We start from the raw sequence: 20,268 nt of genomic DNA on the forward strand, positions 1-20,268 counted from the left end.
TGGGAAGAAGTCCCTAAAGGAATGCCCTGGTTACAGAAATAACACACATCTACCTCTGCTGTGCTCCTGGTTGTCCAGGAGGAAGTCCTGTGGCCCACTTTCACCGTTAAGCCTGAGTCGGATGCCCAACAAGGAGAAAACAGAGACACAGCTCTTCCTCTGTACCCAAATGACATGGTTGCTTAAGGCTAGGACTTATTTGGGTTAAAAAGGTTTGAATAAGAGATTCGGTTAAGGGCTGCAGAGATGGCTCAGTGGTTAAGAGCACTGACTGCTCTTCCAGAGGTCCTGAGTTCAATTCCCAGCAACCACATGGTGGCTCACAACCATCTGTAATGGGATCCCATGCCCTCTTCTGGTGTGTCTGAAGCCAGTCACTCATGTAAATAAAATCTTTTTTAAAAAAGAGAGATTTAGCCAGGCAGTGGTGGCGCATGCCTTTAATCCCAGCACTTGGGAGGCAGAGGCAGGCGGATTTCTGAGTTTGAGGCCAGCTTGGTCTACAGAGTGAGTTCCAGGACAGCCAGGCTTACACAGAGAAATCCTGTCTCCAAAAACCAGAGAGAGAGAGAGAGAGAGAGAGAGAGAGAGAGAGAGAGAGAGAGAGAGAGAGATTGATTGATTTAGTTAAATCAGATTGTAATGTTCAAACAGAAGGGCCAGATTAGGATCGAAGAAGTTTGGTTTTTCATTTTTCTCCTCCTTTCCTTATGTGCCCTCCGTTCCTCTCAATGGCGGTAACTGACATAGGGGAGGTGAAGGAAAGCGAAGGGAAGGTTTTGAATGTATCTAAACAGACCCTTAGCTCTCCTAACCTCTGAGGTAACAAACATGTGTGTGTTGACAATTAATTATTGTTCAAGACATAAACTCTTAAGGCATACATAATATAAATGCACTTATATTGTGCAACCCTGGTGATCTGATTTGGTGCCTAGAGCCCATGTAAAAGTAGATGAAGACCATCAGCTCCTAAGTTGTCAACTGTGACACACACACACACTAAATAAGGCATGATGGTGCATGCCTTTAATCCCAACACTCCAGGCTGAGAGAGACAGACCCCTTCCAGTCTATTCTATAAGTTCCTGGCTGTCTAGAGCCACATATCGAGACCTTGACTCAAAAGCAATAAACTAATTAATTAGTAATTAAAAATAGAGGTGGGTAAGAAAGTTAAAGCCAGTATACAGTTGATTATATAACTCACGTAACCCTCAACTAAAAGGGGAGACTAAAGAGATACTTATTCTAAAGGGGACAAAAACTAGTTAAATACCTAAGGGAAAATGAAAGTAAGACAAGAGATTCCCAAGAGCGAGCCTCACTCAGTAGAGGGCCCTGACCTCACAGAGACACAGTTTCTTCACTGCACTGATTTTAAAAAGCAAGGTGAGATTGAGGAAGGTTATTCTGAACCTAGGAAGCACCAGTCTACCTTGTTGGACTTTTGTTTGGTTGGGCTTTGGGGGCCAGGGTATACTACCTAGCCCAGGCTGCCCTCAAGCCTCGGAGTTCTTAAGGTTAGGTCTATAGGCGTGTGCTAACACAGTGAGCTTCATGCCAGTCACTTTTTGATCAATAAGACTACATTTATTTATCATAAAGATAAGATTAACTCCTTTTTCTTCTTTATGTTCCCAGTGACAGCAGGTACTGAGCCAAGGCCCTAAGAAGCAACAGGCCACCAATGAATCCGTTTCAATCACGCAGCCGAATGTGCTAAACTTAATCTCACGGGGACTGGACTCTACTGTTTCATGGAACATTTTCTATGAATAATCTTACAAACATGCACATTTTTTTCTTACTAAAGATGAAACACAAGGTTAAGAACACAGCTCAGTGGCAGAGCAAATGCTAAGTATACCCTGCGCTCATGCCCCAGTACCCAAAATAACAAAAAAACAAAACACCCACACAGAACAGTGTGACGGACAGTGACTGCCATAAACCGACCTACACAGCATGCCCATCACCCTTCCTCCTCACTTCCATACAGTCAGTACCACAAGACAGCAGTGAGAGCCACAGAGTTGTTCTCTGAACTCTAATAAGGCTCCTCAAATGCAGTTAATGCTGACCCAGGTCTGTGAACTGTGAAAACCTCAAAAGAACAAAAACAAAGGCCCGCCCAGCACTTACTCTGAGCCAGGCACAGTCACACCCAACAGCACAGAGAGCCTTTCCTCAGCCTCGGCTGCTCTCATCCACCGCCTTCCCCGAGGCACACAGCCATCTCTCACAGATGGACACAGAAAAATTTAATGCTGTCTTATTTAAAAAGCCACATTTCCTGGCATTCTGATCTTAAATACAACGGCAGTGTTCTCTATAAGGGCTGGCCTCATCCAGTTAAAAAAAAAAAAAAAAAAAAAAAAAAACGCCCCCCCTTTCCATGAGCTCAGAGTTTCGTACGGCTATGTGGCAACCTTGTTAGCGTTACAGGCAATTTCTGGACTAGAGCACATGGTGTGAATTCTCTAGGGAAATGTAGTCCTCAGGGCATCCAGTCTCACTGTTTGCTCATCTTTATAGTATTTCCAAACTGTGTCTGACAACAGACTCAGTTGTCCCTACACTACCTGGGGCAGGACAAGCAGGACACTTTGGCAGCAACACAGTAATACATGGCGTTTACTGCTTCAAAGCCAGAACTGACTTGTTTCTAGCTCCCATTTCTTTCATTTCAACTACAGATTCCTGAATCTTCAAAGAGCTTTCATTGACACTAATATGCTAACCTACTTAAGTAAAAACAAGTTTCCCTTTTCAGAAGAAAGCAGAGTACGAACACTCTTAGGAAGCAGCACTTGGAACTGCAGAGAGGACCCGTCAGGCCAGCCTGTCTCCACTGCCAAGCACTTGCTGAGCAGCGACGTGTACACTGGGGAAAGCATTGCTGACAGTCAGTCAGATGGCTCAGTGTGCAGGTCTGATGCCAGCCCCCAAGCCAGCATCTTGCGTTCTTGCATGGGGGCGGGGAGGGGGAGAACATGATACCTCGGGAGCCTGGGTTTCCAAGGGCTCGTTCTCCTCACTGTCGCTTGAGCTGCTCTCACTCTCAGAGTCTGAGGAGCTGTCTGACTCGCTGCTCTCTGACTCTGCGCTACTGGAATGTGCTGAGGCCACAGGCTCGGGGAGCGTCTGAGGAGCGCTGCAAAGCAACAGGAGGGTACCGTTAGAGGATCACACACACGAGAGTTCTTCCCCTATAGCTTCTGCCTATCCATCTGCTCCTAGACAGTAAAGGCATCAATGCTGGCCTGTCATCCAGTGGACAGAGGCCACGGCGTTAGAACCATGGTCACTGGGTAACGGCAGGGGAGGAACTTCTCTGCTACTTCACTCCTGAAAGATGCATCGAGCTACAAGCAATACCTATGGCAGGTACCTAACACCAAGGTAGAGCAGGGCCTGGACAGCCTGTCTGGTTTCCCAAATAAAGTTTTATCAGCACTGCCTGTAATTGTCTCACGGGGCATCTGTGGTTGCTTTCATGCTGCCGTAGTAGAGGTGAGCAGTTACAGCGGAGACTTACCTGTCTCACAAAGGCTAAAATATTTACTACTTGGCTCATGAAGATTACTATAGACAACTCAAAAGAGAAAGTATAAAAGAAAAGCTAGCATATGCAAGCCTCCCCCGTATTCTCTACAGAGGACCTAACTGCAGAGCAACCAAAAGCTACTGACTGTATTCCTTGGCCTGGTGAGCTCAAAGCACTCAGTCACAGTTCCTGGTGGAATTAATTATACAACAGGCCATTCTTTATGACGGACACATCTATGCCGGACACGAACAACTCCAAGTCTTAAAGACCATTAGCTCTAGCCCGGACAGAAGACATAGGAATCGAGGCTAGACATAGAGTTTCAAACCGTAAACCATGGTATTAGCTAAAGCAGAAACCTTTAACTTTCAACCTACCTACCTACAAGAGTCACAAAGTAAACCCTTATTAAATAGTGAATAATAATGTAATAAAAAAAAAATCGCTGGCTGGCCTCATTTTAGAGCAAACACTATCCCAGGACCTCCCCAGCACTGAGTCAGCTGCATGGCCCGGACCAGTGACAGTGGAACAAGAACACTGTGAAGAAAACTCTTGCTCCTGGCTTACTCCTGACCTCTGCTGTCACATTTGCCTTTCCCTCAGCTTTTACCTATGACCGGTTTGTCATATTTTATGAGTCAACATGAGCCACTTGAAATTTTAACAAGACTGGGTATAAATAGACAGGCTGTGTATGGGAATCCGTGGGCTGTCTAATTAATGTCTCTTTTAGTTTAACCATGTCATCCTCCTGGACACTCAAGTTCTTTCTGGTGACCTTCTCTCTAAGTGGCTAACAACCTTGTAAGGCAGCAAATTAGCTTGGGTCTTTGACTATGAGGGACAGGTCTTTTCTACCTTAAATCAGTATAGCTGGTACCAGGGGGGAAATACCATAAAAAGTAGTTTAAAAAATTAGATTCTACTTCTCAAACACAGAGCATTATTTTTCCATTTGAAGGTGAAAGCAGTGGTCCTTTCGACACCCCACCTTCCCCCAAAACACCAATCAGGAACACTGGGAACAAGTTCCGGAAGAATTCAATGTTACTGATTTTGAAGACATGCTTTTCTAATAGCTTCACAAATGCATGGGCTCCTTCGTCTGACTTTTCAAACACTGGTCACACAAAGCCAATGGTCAACTGTGTTTAAAGCTTATTTAAGCTCCATAGCCCATGTGGCCTCTAACTTTCTGTCTGCCTGCCTCAGTCTCCCAGGTTCAAGGACCACAGGTATGCCTCATCACACCTGGCTCAGCTGGACATGTGTGTGCATGTGTATGTAAGCATGAGTGTGAACTCGCACACACGTGCATGCGAATGCATATGAAGGCCAGAAGTTGATGTTAGGTGTCTTCTTCAACCAACCTCCAGTTTTGAGACAGGGTCTCTCACGGACTAGGCCAGGCAGGCTAGAACATCATGGAATCTGCCTGTCTCCGACTCCCTTGCTAAGGGTTGAGTCCTTGTACTTAGAAGGCAAGCACTTTACCAAGTCACTCCTCCAACCCCACAGCTCAAAGGAATTTAACATCCAAAACAATGCTCTTCCACTTGTACAGGGTTAGCAACCTCCCACCAGCTGACTCAAGTTTTAAAATAATCAAATTGGCACTTTTCCTCAGCTGTGACCATGCACCGTCCATTTCATGAAGCCACAAAACACTGAGTAAGACTTTATTCTCATGTGGTTTGGGAGGGAAGACAATAGTTTGGGAGAAATGTGCAGACGGTACCTTGGAGCTGCGGGTGGGGACGGAGGCTTCTCTGCGGCCTGGACAGTCACAGAATGGGTGAGAAGGTCCGGGAAAGAACAGAAACACAGGTTAGGACAAGCAGTTGGAACACATCTGATGCATTTAGGTTATTCTTGGTCTCATCAGAATTCAACACTCACTTGCTCCGTGTCGCTGTCTTCACTGTCACTGAGCTGCAGGTCATCCTCGAGCATGCTGGGAGAATGGACAGACAATGGGGAATTTGAAAGAACTAGTAACTTTCTGGCATTTAAATAGAACACGTGCCTAAAGACACTGAGGGGGATAGGCAGGGATAAGCTGGAGGCCCTCTTTGTTTGCTTGCTTAATTCAATTTTCTTGAAACTCAAGCTTTACCATTTAACACTGAAATCAGATCAGCCAAGCTCCTTGTAATGCCAAAGCCCAAAATCCCACCTGTTTGGAAGCCTACAGAGAAGTTCTGGAGGGCCCTAAGACTGTGCCCTCAACTCCTATCCAGGAAGAGCACACACACACACAAAGCAAGCTGATGAAGAGAATACACAGACAGCAAATGATCTTGAAGCACCTTCTTCCACTGCCTCTGAGAGAAGTAAAATAAACGATTATCCATCCCATGTACTGATGCCAAACGGATGTGAGGTATTTAAACAGTGCTAAGAAAGCTTCAAGAAAACGGACAACAGCCCCCTTCGTTCTCATCCAAAAGAACACTATTAATATTAAGCACTACTTTTCATAGGACGACCCCCCCCCAAAAAAAAGAATCATTCTCTTTTGGTCACTTGGATATAAATAGATGCTCAATGTTTCCATTAATTTAATTAATAATGCCAAATGGCCCTGTTGAAAGTATATTTTAATCTTTCCACTTCTAATTTTGGTAGGAAAAAAAAGTCAGCTCTTTTCCTAAAATTTATATTACTACACAGTGCTAGGCACTCTGGTTGATGACAAACTCTAATATTAAAAATGTTTCTAAGCTGCACACTTTTTCTCAGATCTCAGCACCCACCCTTCCATTCTTAAACATTTCCCAGAGATCCCCAAATAACAAGGGTGTCCATCACTGTCTGTCTCTCTCCAATTTTACAAGCATAACTATCACCAAAAGAAAAGTTGTAAGTAAAGTGGGAAAAAAAAATCTGTTTGTATGTTACTTATGTTCCAGGAAGCAAATTAAAATTCATCCAGTAGATCTCCAAACACCTCCCCAAAAATCTGACCGGCAGTTCTCACAGTAGCTCCACGAAGGAGGAAGCCATGGCTCCCTCAGGAAGCCCTGGCTAAAACCATGATCACTGTATCTTCTGATGAGATCAATTATGGAACTGGGCTTCCCACCAATGATCATGTGATGTGGCAATTCCACCAAGGAGCTATTTCACCAGCACATACATGTGCTAGTACTAAAAATCTTCCTGTCTACGTGTTTTAAAAAATAAAAACTGATGCTGAGCATGGTGGCTCACGCCAGCACTTGGGATGCAGAGGCAGGGGGATCTCTGAGTTTGAGTACAGCCAGGGCTAGACAGAGAAACCCTGTCTCAAAAAACCAAAACCAAATGCAACAAAACAAAGAGAGAGGAAGAGAGAGAGAAAGAGAGAGCAGAAAATTTTAGCTACTTGTAAGTTGAAGATCTTGCTCAATGTTTACCAAGTGGAGACCAAATTCCTATTCTAGCATGGCTAGAACACACTGCCCTCAGTCATGGGACCTGGCAGTTGGCCATCAGAATGGTATGCAAAAAAAAAAAAAAAAAAAAAAAAAAAAAGTCACTCAACAGGTTTGTTGCTAGGTTGGGTTGGCTAAGAGACACATCAAGAGATAAAGGGTATTATCTCTGGAGAAAAAAAAACACACGAGGTATAATACACCAAGGGTTGGGGGAAGCCTGGCAAAGTGGTATATTCAGTATTAACCACCCTGACAAAACCGTATAAACACTGTCTCTTAACCACCCTGACAAAACCGTATAAAGAAACACTGTCTCTTAGTTACCAGGTTTCTTTTGTATGAACTTAATCTTTCTTAATTTTCTGCACCACAAATGATCTGGTAATCCACTACACTCCCATTCACAGCAGAGATTAAAAATCCCATTCACGTTTCCCCCTTGCTACTGAATAACACCTAACCTCTACAGATATGCTCTCCTAAGACAAGTCCAGGCGCATGAGAAGATCTGAGCCCATTTGGAAGTAGCGGTGCCGTGGAAGTCGTACAGGGTGAGAAGTCAATAATAATATAACATGTCTGCTGGAGTAAAGGCTCTTCAAGACATTTCCAAGTGGGGACAGTACTCAGTGAGGAAATTCACCCGAAAAGGCCAAACCAAACCTATCACCTAGGTAAGACCTTAGCACCATTTATATAGTGTTTCCCATGGTCTAAATCCATGAGTAAAATGTATTTGATAAAGAAATAAAAAGTTAGCCAGGCCTGGTGTGGTGGTGTACACCTCTAATTCTAGTACTCAGGAGGCTGAGGCAGGGGGATCTGAGTTCAAAGCCAGCTTGGTCTACAGAGAGACATCCTCTCTTAGACAGTGTTGTGGGCAGTGGCTCAGAAAGGAAAAACAGCTACTTGCCAAGCAGTGGTAGAGAGGGGACCCAACTCCCGCTGGCTGTCAGCTATCTGCAGTGGGGTTGGATGCCTTCTTCTGGTGTGTCTGAAGAGAGCCATGATGTACTCATATACATAAAATAAATAAATAAATCATGAAAAAAGGAAATTAAAAAAAAAAAAAAAAAAAGGAATAAAACAGGTGTGATAGCACATGCCTGAAACCCTGGCACTGGGGAGGCGGGAGGGTCAGAAGGGTAACCTCAGCTACAAATTCCAGGCCAACCTGAACTACATTCGATTCTCAAAAAAACAAACAAACAAACAAACAACAAAATCCCAAAGACCCCAGCATATGTCTTACGAGAATCAACAAACAAATGGACACTTGTCTGCTGACCCAGCCAAGAGTAGCCAGAAAACCTTCCACAAACCAGCTGACAACATCACCAGATGTGGGCGACTCAGTACACATCGGCGTGGTACCAGTTGGAAGCAGTTTCAAGTTTTTAATAACAAACCTGTGTAACACCTACAGTTTAATCTGATTTAAAAAAAAATCATAATTAGATCTTGCTCAACAGGGAAAAATTCACAAGCGCCATGATTTTACAAAAAAGCAGAAGCTCTACAGCTGAAAATACGAAGCTTGGGTACAAGAGAGGGGTCTTAAGAACCCTGTTGTTCCATAAAAAATTCCTTTTCTGGCACTGTGAGGGGCCTGGCCCCTGAGCAAGGAGAATGAGAACTTTGCACCCTCCAAATGGGAGCAGAAATCTCTCAGATCAGGTCTGCACCCATCCACAAGACCTCGGTCAAGAGAACAGCAGCTCCAGGGATGTGCCCTCCTTATCCTCTAATGCAAAATCAAAGGCATTTACTCCCAGCGTCCTTCCAGGTTCTCCATTAGCATTCATGGGGTTCTCTCTGGGTTCAATCCCAGGAAAGAGGCAGACGAATCCAGAGTTTGGAGAGATGGGGAGAAAAAACCAGAAGAAATGTAGAAGGGAGAGAATGAAAAACGAAGCAGGCTGGAGAACAGCAGCCCTGGGTGAGTGAGTGAGTGAGTGAGTGAGTGAGTGAGTGAGTGAGTGAGTGAGTGAGTGAGTGAAAATGGCCCTTATATGGAACTCTGGACGCAGCCCATCTCCTGTGAGATCCCCTTGCTATGCCAGCCTACAGCAATGACTAGAGGACCTGACGGAATTAAATCTAAGTTCAGTGAGAAATCAGGAAGAGCTCAACTTAGCAAAAAACAGTCCCTTATCCGGGGTGAATATTCTAGTTCCCCCTGTGAGAAGAGGGTAACTAAACCTTACACACTTTCACTGATCAAATACTTAATGTCATTTCCAAGCTCCAAGGCAAAAGCAGTCACTACAAAGCACGCAGCAACATTTGCCCTACACCAGTGCTGTTCAAAGGGAGCCAATGTTCCAGAAAAGTAACTCTGGACCGCACATAGTGTGACCACATTTCCAGCACAGGTGAGGTCAGCTTGCAAGTAGACGTTACAGACAGCCGTGGCGCCTCTGTGTGACTGTGTTCTGCGTTCCGCTCCTCTGGACAGGCAGGCCCTGGCAAGCATGTCTCCATGAGTCATGCCAACATTACTGTGTGAAGACACAGACGTAAGTCTTCCTTTCCAGCCATTGCCTAGTACTGGCTTTTCCAAGGATTTCTCTGCCAACATTCTCAACACCAAAGATCCCCAAAACTATTTAAAATAAGCTCATCTCTGGCTTAATTTTTAGTACCATTTTACTTAAAGAGCAAAAGGAATCAAGTTAACCGCAGATATCTGTAATTGCTAAGTCCTGATGGTGGTAGGTGTATTGAACACGTGAGGATATGCACTCATGTGTTCATACCCTATGTGCTCAAACATGGTATGAACACATAGTATGTTACTCAATCTCCCAATGATTAGTGGAGGAAGCTGAACTCTAAGACACAACTGGAATTCCCCAAATGTCTACTATGCTCAGGCGTTTGTCCCTTCCAGTGCTTGTCTGTTTTTTGAGGCAGGTTCTCACTATACAGACAAGGCTGGCCTCAAACTCACTGAGACCTGCCTGCCTCTGCCTCCTGAGCATGGCCAGGCATTGGTTCTTTTATCTTTTGGAGACAGGATCTCACAATGAAGACCACACTGTCTCTGATCCCGTGGTGAACTCTCCTCCTTCAGCCTTCCAAGCACTGGGTTTGCAGTACCACTAATCCTGACTTCTGGTTCCTTTTGGAAATAGGGCGGAACTATGGGGCACAACTGCCTATGGGAGACCAAGGGAGGCTACATTATGAAGAAAGGAGAGATCACACCACAAACAAAACGCCAGATCCTAAGCCACTAAAAGGCTGGAAAAGGAAAGAAGAAAGCAGGAGAGGGCAGAGGGGAGGAACAGCAGCTCAGATCCTTACTGCCCGTCATTGTAAACCTCTATAGTTTTCCTCCAGAAAAACATAAAACACTTCCTTCTGAATGCAAGTTAATGAGGTCATTGTGTTTACCCATAACCCCAGGTTCTCAATCACTTAAAAATAAAGTGTCCCTGTCCCAAGAAGCCAGGTGTAACACACTCAGCAGTGTCAGCAACCAGAAAAGTCCGTCACCGGATACACGACAGCACAGGTGTGCGTCCCTGAAGTCCTGGGGCAGCATCTCAACAACCGGTAACAGAAGCTTTCCACCTGATGTAGTTTCTAGTCTCTTTTTGATGGTACTTATCTGTGAACAACCCTCTCGGTTAGAGGGGCCAACGAGTATCCAAGGAAAACATCGCCAAACCATACATGAGCTAACTTTCTATAAAACAGGCAAGAGAAAAAAAATAATTTTCTTAGATTTAGATTAATAGGGACAAAGAAACTGTATCACCAGAGCTCATTCTAAGGGACCTTTAGTTTCCAGGAGTTATGATGAGCAAGGCCCACAGTTCAATCCTCTGCACCACAGAGAAACAAAACAGAAAACAAAGAAGTGCCAGAAGGCGAGTCTTCCAGCTGGCATCTAAGTTCCACTGGGCTGATCCAAACACAAGCACAGTAAAGCGACTCCTGGCCCTCTCATCTGTACCAAGGTACTTATAAACTAGCACTAGAGACAACTTGAATACTCATGTTATTTACAAAAAACAGACTTCCCCCTGGCTACCATTAACTCAGCCCTTCTGTCCCACCCAACCCTAGGTAACCCTGAAGTCCTGTCTTATTCCTTTATTCAAAGCAGGGCTTGATTTCAGAGGCAATAAATAAATAAATGGCGGTAAGCACCTTTCCACGCTGCTCATCCCTGTGAGGAGGCCTCAAGCTCAGGAACAGTGGGATGCACGCTACAGCTTCTAAGGCCTGAGCCCCGAAGCCCTCCTGAAGAGCTGCCAAGTGCCCTGCACTCCCAGCAAGGAACTGCCCAGGACATGATAACCTTAAGAAAAGGAAGCAGTCTGTGTGTTGTCCCGAAACTGCAGATCTACATCTTGGGAAGGAAGCGGACCAACAGCCAAGCGCCACTAAACAAACACATCCTCCCCTGAGCTTGGAGGCAAACAGCACCAATACCGTGGCTAATCAGTTCCCAGCAGAGGTTTGCTGATGGGGTCCACTGGAAATAACGAGAGCGTAACCCGTGCACACACATACATACAAGCTTTCAAGTCTCCATTGCTTTTATGTATACATTCTGCTACCATTGTGCACCTGCACCCAAGACTAGACAGAAAGAAACAAGAGTTACTACTCTTCCTTTTAGATAGATTAGCTACCTCTAGAACTAGCAAGAAGTTGCTCCCCCTTTTTTAAACCAAAGCACAAATAACCCTGTAATTAACAATTCTCATGTTCCAGGAATATTAGACAACTGCCCTGATACTCCACCTGCCATTCAAAGAGCTCAGCTACAGTAGTGAGACTGACGGTTGTCACTGATCAAATTAACCGCTAGCACTAAGAAACCCGCCATGCTAACTGTGAGTGCATTATAGCACAGATAGACTGGAATGTCGTATCCGCTCACTCTCCACTAAGTTCATAAAAGGGACACCACTGTTCAGGGGTACATTTTACTTTGGCACTTATCAATACCATGAACCCATTGCCCCACAGCACTACTGAGTCAAGCTTTTATTAACTATCCACTCAGCCTCAGTAGCACTTCTCGCGCCTTTTTTCTACCCCCACCTGACTGATCCGGTCCGGTCCTGTTTTTACCTTGCCCTGAGTCTTCTATGAGCATCACTGGGTACTCATTTCGAAAATGAATGAGTAGTTTTTATTTATAAAAGTCCACCACGGGATGTAAGTACATTAACAATGGCTTCTCTGATTTCCATGGTTGCTATGATGTTGCTAGAAAACCAGGGCTGCATGTGATGGACAGAGAGAGAAGTAACTTCTGCCCACTCGCTCTCAGGCCACTTTGGGGTGCAGCAGCCAGCCAATCTTTCAGCCTTCACTCACAAGCAGAGACACAGCAACTTCCTGCCCACAGTGCCACTGCTCTGCTGACCCAAGTGAGCCCTGGGCTTCAGTTCTCCCTCCTGGATGCCCCAAAGCAACAGCCTGGACCTTTTTCCATGACCAGGACTTGATCCCCAAACTCCAACCATCACAGTCTGGTAGCCTGGGGCAGTCTCACAGACTCCCATAGGATTGGTCCTTTGCCCTAGCTTTTCCACAGTCTAATGAGCCAGTGACTCAAAGATGCCAGAACTTAGGAGCGAGCAAAATCCCCCAAAATGAAAACACAAAACAGAAATGGGAAAGCCCAAGTGACATAAGTTTGGTGAATTTTGTCATTTTTGAGTAGAGGACACTAACAAGCAAAACCTCCTCATCCACCAAGAACACATTAAAATACATTTTGATCAAGTGAAAAACAAAAGCAAAAACAAACAAAAAACAACAACAAAAAAACCCCACCATCCTTCAGAAGATAAAAATTCATCTATCAAACCCTTAGGCTACCGTTCATCTTTCTATGTTAAAAATGACCCCACATGGTGATATGTAATCATCTCTTCGACTCATCTGACACTTTTTGGCAATGTCCTTCCTCCAAAACACAAGGGACAAATACTGAGCTTAAAAAATAGAAGAAACATCCTAGAGAGATGGCTCAGCATATAAGATAACTGGCTGCCTTTCCAGAGGACCAGAGTTCAAGTCCTGGCACCTACATGGTGGTTCACAAGCACCTATAACTCCAGGGACACACAGAAGAAAGAAGTAGGATTCTGAACTGAGAACACCTGCAATGACCATCTAACCAGTCAGTGTGCTGGGGACACCACAAACATGGATGGAGAAGCCTGGGAAGCTCGCCTCCCTCACTTGGTCCCTAGAAATTACTTCCAGGGGGAAGGCAGTAAAGAAACAATAATAGGGTACTTTAAAGAAACAAATTGGGTCAAAATGCTGAAGGAAACGCCTATAATGTAAGGACTAAGTGTTCCAAAAACCTTGAATACATTTAGATGTGCCTGACCTGGATAAGAACAGTAAGTATAGCAGAACAGGGTGCTGACGTTAAACAGGCTGGAAAACAGAAAATCTCATTCTGAACTTCTAGCAAATTTCCAAAGGTGAGGCCACTTAAGTTTGAAATTCTAAAAGCCAAAGCTTTTAGAGTTCTATGGTCAATGCATAAATAATAGCTCAAAGCCTTTCTTTCCAGAAAAGCCCTCAGCACATTCTTCTACAATGCATGAACCTTGAATCAGCCATAACCAGGGGTCATTTCTGTCCTCTGCAGTGAAGCCCTTTTATGAACTCATTAATAGAGGGGGATGGGGGGGGAGCAGTCTACATAACAGGCTTACAAGGGAAATTTCAAATGCTATGTTTTCAAATTTTAATAAATAAAGGTTGGTTTTTCCCTCTTTTACTTACGATGTTCCTTGCTGGGGATTGGGGTGGGGTTTTGGAGGCGTGTCATATTGTTCTGTGGGGAGGAAGATACAGTCAGAACAGTGTGGAAACACATTTCCTTCTTTTCTACTTCTCCCTGTTACCCAGGCATTACCAATCTGCACCTGACAAAGCCTAGGCATTTATGATCTCATGAAAGAGAATGCTTGTCTGGAAACAGAACAGCAGCAACGGACTCTTAGCCAGAGTTACTTTGACAATTCTGTTCTTGAATCCCACCTGGCTTGACTCTCAGGTCCATTCATGATTGCAGAGCCTCTCTCCCACACCCGTCCCTCCTGGAGTCAATCTCCCATGGCCTAATTCATTCACTCAGCAGCTATTTATAGACAACCTGGTAGAGACCAATATGTATACAGACATCTGGCTTGCAGTTGCCTGAGAAATGTGCAAGAGGCCCACAAACATCCAAAAACTAGGGCAGTCTGAGGTAAGTACACATCAGGCTTGCAATGGTTGAATTAGAGAGAACGTGTAGGATTCTACCAGAGTGAATACAGGAAGACCTTCAGGAAGAAGGAGAGCCCAGGTTGTGTGTATGTGTGTGGGGGGGGAGGGAGGTCAAGCCCCAGGTCTGTCCCAGGTGAGGTTGGGTGTGCAGTGTGCAGCAGCCAGCAGGAACAGGAGTGAGAGCCAGGTTCACAGAACCAGATTCAGGACAAAAAGTTCAGGGACGCCGGGCAGTGGTGGCGCACGCCTTTAATCCCAGCACTTGGGAGGCAGAGGCAGGTGGATTTCTGAGTTTGAGGCCAGCCTGGTCTACAGAGTGAGATCCAGGACAGCCAGGGCTACACAGAGAAACCCTGTCTCGAAAAACAAAAACAAAAACAAAAACAAAAACAAAAAAAAAAAAAGTTCAGGGACGCAGCACAGGGTGTCACAGAGAGATTCATCCCCGAGAACTGCCCTGATGTACCCTAAAGGCAACTGAAAGTAAGGCAATGTGCCAGCTGGTGTGTCCAGGACAGGAACATGGGGTCTGGGGGTTGGGGGATGGGGAGTGTGAAACGAACAATGGGTGAGCTACTCTTAAACTCTTCTGTACTTGCAGTTACCCACTCTCTCCTCATGGTGGCAGCAGTTCTCACACTTTCACATTGCTGTCCTGTGGCCAAGCCATCTAGAGCTACAAAAACCAGGCATTCACAGGACTCCTATGAGAGGTCATCCTGACCAAGCTGCAAGCTGGCAATCTTTAGGCAGCCATGTTGTGTAAGCACAGACATAAGTGGCAAGACACTCATATACTCCAAAACAACAACAAAAGAACACAGCTTTGTTCGGTAAGGCAAACAAACACAACTGTAGATGTTCACTTACTTTGGCTTTGAGCTGCAGAACTGACGTGCAGAGGATCCTAAGGAGAAAAGTTCACAATTAGAGTCCTGTGTCTTACAGCAGCAACACCACACAGGCTTTACAGCAAGCGACAGTTTCATAAAACTCAAATTTAGAGAAAAATGTGGCGATGGTGACTGGAACACTCAGTCTACTCACCGCCTGCTACACTCACATGCCACCACATGACGCAAACCGTTCGGCCCACTAGCCAACCATCAGTCACACAGACAAGACAGACACTTGCTCCAAGCCTTTCTGAGAATCTACTCTGCCTTTGGTGTTACAAAGCTGTATTTGCATGGCTTAAGGCTTTACTTGAAAACCGTTATTAATGGAACTCCTTTGTATAAAAGTATTGTTATAAATGGGGTGGAATAACCACCATAAAGTTGGGGTTTGTAGGTAGAGCTCCTGAAAACAGTCCCACAGAAAGGGTTCCTAGAAATATGAATGTACCTGGTTGGGCCAGACAGACTCCCCCCTCCCCCGTGCTCAGGATGCAGGCTGAAGGTTATTTAAAAGTATACATGGGGAATGAAGAGATGGCTCAGGGTTAGGAGGGGTCATGGCTCTTCCACAGATCAGTTTACCAGCACCAACATGATACCAGTACCAGGGGAGCCATCAGCCTCCTCTGGCCTCTGTGGGCACAGGAATGGCAGATATGTGCTATACACACGAAGTCATGCATGCAGGTGAAACACCCATACCCATGAAATAAAGCAGAAAAAAATATTTTTAAAGTATAAGCCAAAAAGAAAAGGATAGCTGTTTCAAGATATCACCGAACACATGTCAGTAGCCTGGTTGTTATGGAAACCAACATTAGCGTTAGCTGTTCACTTCACCAACCTTTAGGAAGTTTGAGATAAGCCAAGTTTATATGTGCACATTCATATAGAGGCATGTGTAGTCAATCTATCTCTCGTTTCCCTCTCCCTGTATCTCTAGAGGATAAGCCCTCAAATGAGAAACTGAATGAAGTTCTGAATGCTGCAAAATATAGAGCCCCATACAAGTCTAAGACATTCTTACTAACATGAGAAGGAGAATAAAGTATCTGAAAGCCTTATGAAGTACCATAAAAGCTAAACCGTGACTTTTAGCCCAGTCTCCAAAGATTCCAGCGAGCAATGATCTACAACAGCCTGTCGTCCCACTGTGGAGGATATGGTACCCACAGTACCCCTGCACATCCCACCACTCTGGGTATCCTGCCTGTCATGGTTTATGGAGTTACCTTTGTAGGGAAAGGAAACCTGGATGGCTCGGCTGTACTGGGCGTGTGTATGGCAGTCAGAGGAGGCGGCCACGAGTGGGTCATTTCCTAGAAAGAGATTTGGAAAAGGAAAGGGCGGCAAACATCAGTGGAACATCAAGTTAGTTTTGAACTTAATATCGCAAAGTGGGCTGGTGATCCACAGAAAATCTCAGCGGATACTTCATTTATTTTCAGAGCAACGCTTGCACCAGGCTAGACTGGAGGCTGAACGGACAGAAAGCAGCTTAAAGGACAGTGAAGCAGAAACTGAACGGGCCCAGCATGAACAAACGCCACAGTGCACAAGCGCTCCAGCAGGTGCCAGCAGGGCTTGGGCAGCTCTGGGCACTGGAGCAGCAGTCGGTGATAAGAAGGCTGAGCCAGGGAAGGCCACCGTTCAGCACATTCTGCCCCCAGCTTCTCCACTGCACTTCCGGGAATTATTGAAGTTCAAAGGAAGAACTTTCCTGTTTGACTTAAACAAACAAGTCATTGAGGCCACTTGCTCGGCTCGGGAGGGTTCTAATAGATTTGACCCTTCCCTGGCAGAACGGTCAGCAGGCTTCAGAAGCAGGCCCTTTACTGTCCCTGGCAAAACTTTAATCATTACTCCCTATTTTTACAGTTAAAGGCAAGGTTTCTAAAACTTACAAATGAATATGCTTTTCAGCACAATCATGGTATCTACGTTGCTTTGCTTAAATACTTAGGGACGCGCACACACAAACGCATATAAACACAAACTTCTAGAGAAAGCTAAAATGTTATAAGTGTTTCACAAATAAAGAAACTTATTTTTTACAAATTAAAAAGAAGACCTAAATGACTGGCCAAAGCCCCACAGGAAGCTAAGGCAAAGAGGTCACATGACCACAGCTAGCTCCAAAGGGTCCTTAACAATGCATGTAACTCTGTTCCCAGAGGCAGATGCTGTTCCTACTGCATGGCCTCCTCTGCACACCACACTTCATCCCTTTCAGTAATGTCATCCCAGCTCATCAACAACCCAAGGTGGCACATGGGTGCACACATTGCAGTACCTCCCTGTCCCTTCCTACTGCCCCTATGAGGGGTCACAGCCACAGGCAAGAATGTGGGCCAGCATGACTGATGAGCTCTTAACCACTGAGCTGTCTCCCCAGCCTCTGACGTGGGATCTGAGTACTACTTGTTAAAAGTGTACTTGAGACTTATCTTCTACAGACCATCTGCTTTGCCAACCGGATCAATGTCAGCCAGTATAAGTGGCCTGAATTCTGGGCTTCAGTTCTGACTAAGATATAAGCTCTAACCACTTATTTTCTGGGGATAATTTAAGTAAGTGCTTAGATACCTAAGGGGAAAAAAAACAGCAAGTAGAAACAAAGCAACTTATAAGGGAGGGGCGATTTTTTTAGAGGCGGGATGTGTAGACACTCCCCTGCTTCAGCCTCCTGGCATTAAAATCCATAGATCTAGAACTTCAAGACAACCAAATTTTACAATAAAAGATACGAGAATATCATTAAGACCAACAGAAGCAAGTCATAAGCCATAGAGAAAATAGGAAACACACAGGAAACACCACCTCCAGGTTATTACAATTGCTGAATACAAGCAATAAATTAAGCTCTGAATTCCTAGGAATCAAAGAAAAAATGGGTCACATGACAATTTGTGCTCTTCTCTGGCTTGAGAAAGTAAGGCTCTTAGTTCAAGAGAAGAATCCACTACTAAGATTAATTTTGTCTTGTTTTTTTTTTTTTTTTTTTAAAGAAATACATCATTCTAGAGCAAGAAAATCAGAGCAAGTGGGTAATGTATGTGTGGGCACATTTACAGGGGCTAATGTACATAAGGATACTTTATAGCAGCAGGTGGGAAATGTATGTGCGAGGATTCATTTATAAGATATAGTGTACATAATGATACATTTACAGCAACAAGGTGCTCACAGCAATCAAATAAACAAGCAAACAAAAACAACCCAATGAGGAAGTCTAAATATGACCATTCATTTCCGTGTGTGTGTGTGTGTGTGTGTGTGTGTGTGTCTGACACAGGATCTCACTGAGTATCCATGGCTGGCCTGATACACACAGATCATCTGCCTGCCTGCTTCTGCAGTGGAGCACCGGATTAAAGCATACACCACCACACTGGCCTCCACTCATTTCAGGGTTCATGATCTCATTAAAGAGGGCATATGCACCAAGTTTCACTGTATAAAAGCAAGAACACAGACAAAGGGCTATTTAATGCTGCACCCATAGAAGGTGTTTCTTCTCTGGGAAATGAGCACAATCCTCAGACTTTATGGGAAAGCAGGGCTTGAGAAATTCATAAAACACTGATCCAAATTCTTGCAGTCTGTAAACTTCATCTTCAAACAACACAGTAATTATCAACTCACCTTCAGAATCTCTTCAACACAATGGACTTCATTGGAGTACGGCTGCTGCAAAGGAAACAAGAGAGAGCTCAAATTAAAAACCTTGCGAGCAGGACTGATGGCAGTGGTAGGTACAGGTGTGGATCGGCACAGGTAGGTTGGTTTCAGGACCCACCCTTTACTACCGGGGCAATAGCAACTGCGATGTGGAAAGAAGGAAACACCAACTTCATCTCGGGGAAGAGCAGGGAGCTGGAGACACCTGCTCACCCACACTCAACACAATGTGACCGTTAGTTTGAAGGGGGTGGGGGGGGGGAGACACAGTGAGGGTTGAGGACATAGCGCAGTAGTAAAGCACTAGCCTGGCTTGTGCAAAGCCCTTTTCAACAAGGAAGAAGAGGGAAAGAGAGGAGGGGAGAAGGGAGGAATGCATTAGTAAATCTAAGAGGGCACCAATGGACCAGCAATAGAGGCAAAAATAATTGGGTAACTAAGTTGGCGACCTTACAGCAACATCCACTGATAACCCAAGGTAAAAGAACACAGTCAAGCCCAGTCAACAACAGCTCTTCATTATAGTTCTCTATAACTTGTCTCTCTGTCTGTCTCTCTCTGTCTCTGTCTCTCTCTGTCTCTGTCTCTCTCTCCCTCTCTCTCTCTTTCTCTCTCTCTCTCTCTCTCTCTCTCTTTCTCTCTCTCTCTCTCTCTCTCTGTGTGTGTGTGTGTGTGTGTGTGTGTGTGTGTGTGATATGTGTAGGTACTCCCAGAAGCCAGAGGAGGATGTCAGGTCACAATCCCCGAAGCTGGAGTTACACACTGGGTTGTACGCTGCATGGTAAGGTGGTATGAATCAAACAGGTCTTCTGGAAGAGCAGCATGAACTCATAAATGCTGAGTCATCTCTCCAGCCTGTAAATATTTGTTTTAAATTAAAACTGAGTCCTATCTCACTTCCATTGGAATTTTTACTTTCTAAAAGCACATGTGAGAACAAACGTGCACATGAATGTGTGTGCATACCCACATGCACAAGCCTTTATGTGCACAAAGGACAACACAGGGAGTGATGAGATGGAGCAACCTGGAGCCAAGATCGACTGCATATGCCTCCACCTTATCTCTAGCTGGACAGAAAGCATCAGATGCAACAGCTACTGCAAGATTTGCCATTACAGACAGCTCTGGGGAAACACCAGTTTACAGTCAGTATGTACTTTTAAGCACAAAAGAAAAAAAAATGTTAAATCTAAAACAATTTTCACAGCCCACAAATCTACCATTTCCAGTGGAACAGTCCCTTCTGTTCTGTGTCACTCCTGAGCCCCTGTACACACAGCAAGTGCCACACACCCTGTGCCCTTCATTTCTCTGCTGCCACTGTGAAACAGCAGGTGATGCCTGGGCTAGAGAGAGCACCACCCCAGAGACAGCAGGCAGGTACAAAGCAACCTTTCCCCTGTAGTCAGCTACAACTGAAGACTGTCCTATCCTATAACACTGCTTG

General features: G+C 44.9%; 1 protein-coding gene across 4 annotated transcripts in view; it reads right to left on the reverse strand.

Moving 5' to 3' along the window:
• The window catches only part of Aff1 (ALF transcription elongation factor 1), a 160,075-nt gene that overhangs the window by 23,214 nt on the left and 116,593 nt on the right, over positions 1-20,268 (reverse strand). For all 4 annotated transcript variants that reach the window (XM_076926335.1, XM_076926336.1, XM_076926337.1 and 1 more), the window contains 7 exons: positions 18,783-18,827; positions 16,370-16,456; positions 15,109-15,145; positions 13,750-13,801; positions 5,456-5,510; positions 5,295-5,332; positions 3,004-3,157 (listed from right to left, as the gene is read on the reverse strand). In XM_076926335.1, coding sequence (XP_076782450.1) covers positions 3,004-3,157; positions 5,295-5,332; positions 5,456-5,510; positions 13,750-13,801; positions 15,109-15,145; positions 16,370-16,456; positions 18,783-18,827 — 468 coding nt within the window. The remainder of the gene's footprint in view (positions 1-3,003; positions 3,158-5,294; positions 5,333-5,455; positions 5,511-13,749; positions 13,802-15,108; positions 15,146-16,369; positions 16,457-18,782; positions 18,828-20,268) is intronic.

The sequence above is a fragment of the Arvicanthis niloticus genome, chromosome 27, assembly GCF_011762505.2.
Source record: "Arvicanthis niloticus isolate mArvNil1 chromosome 27, mArvNil1.pat.X, whole genome shotgun sequence".
Classification (NCBI taxonomy): domain Eukaryota; kingdom Metazoa; phylum Chordata; class Mammalia; order Rodentia; family Muridae; genus Arvicanthis; species Arvicanthis niloticus.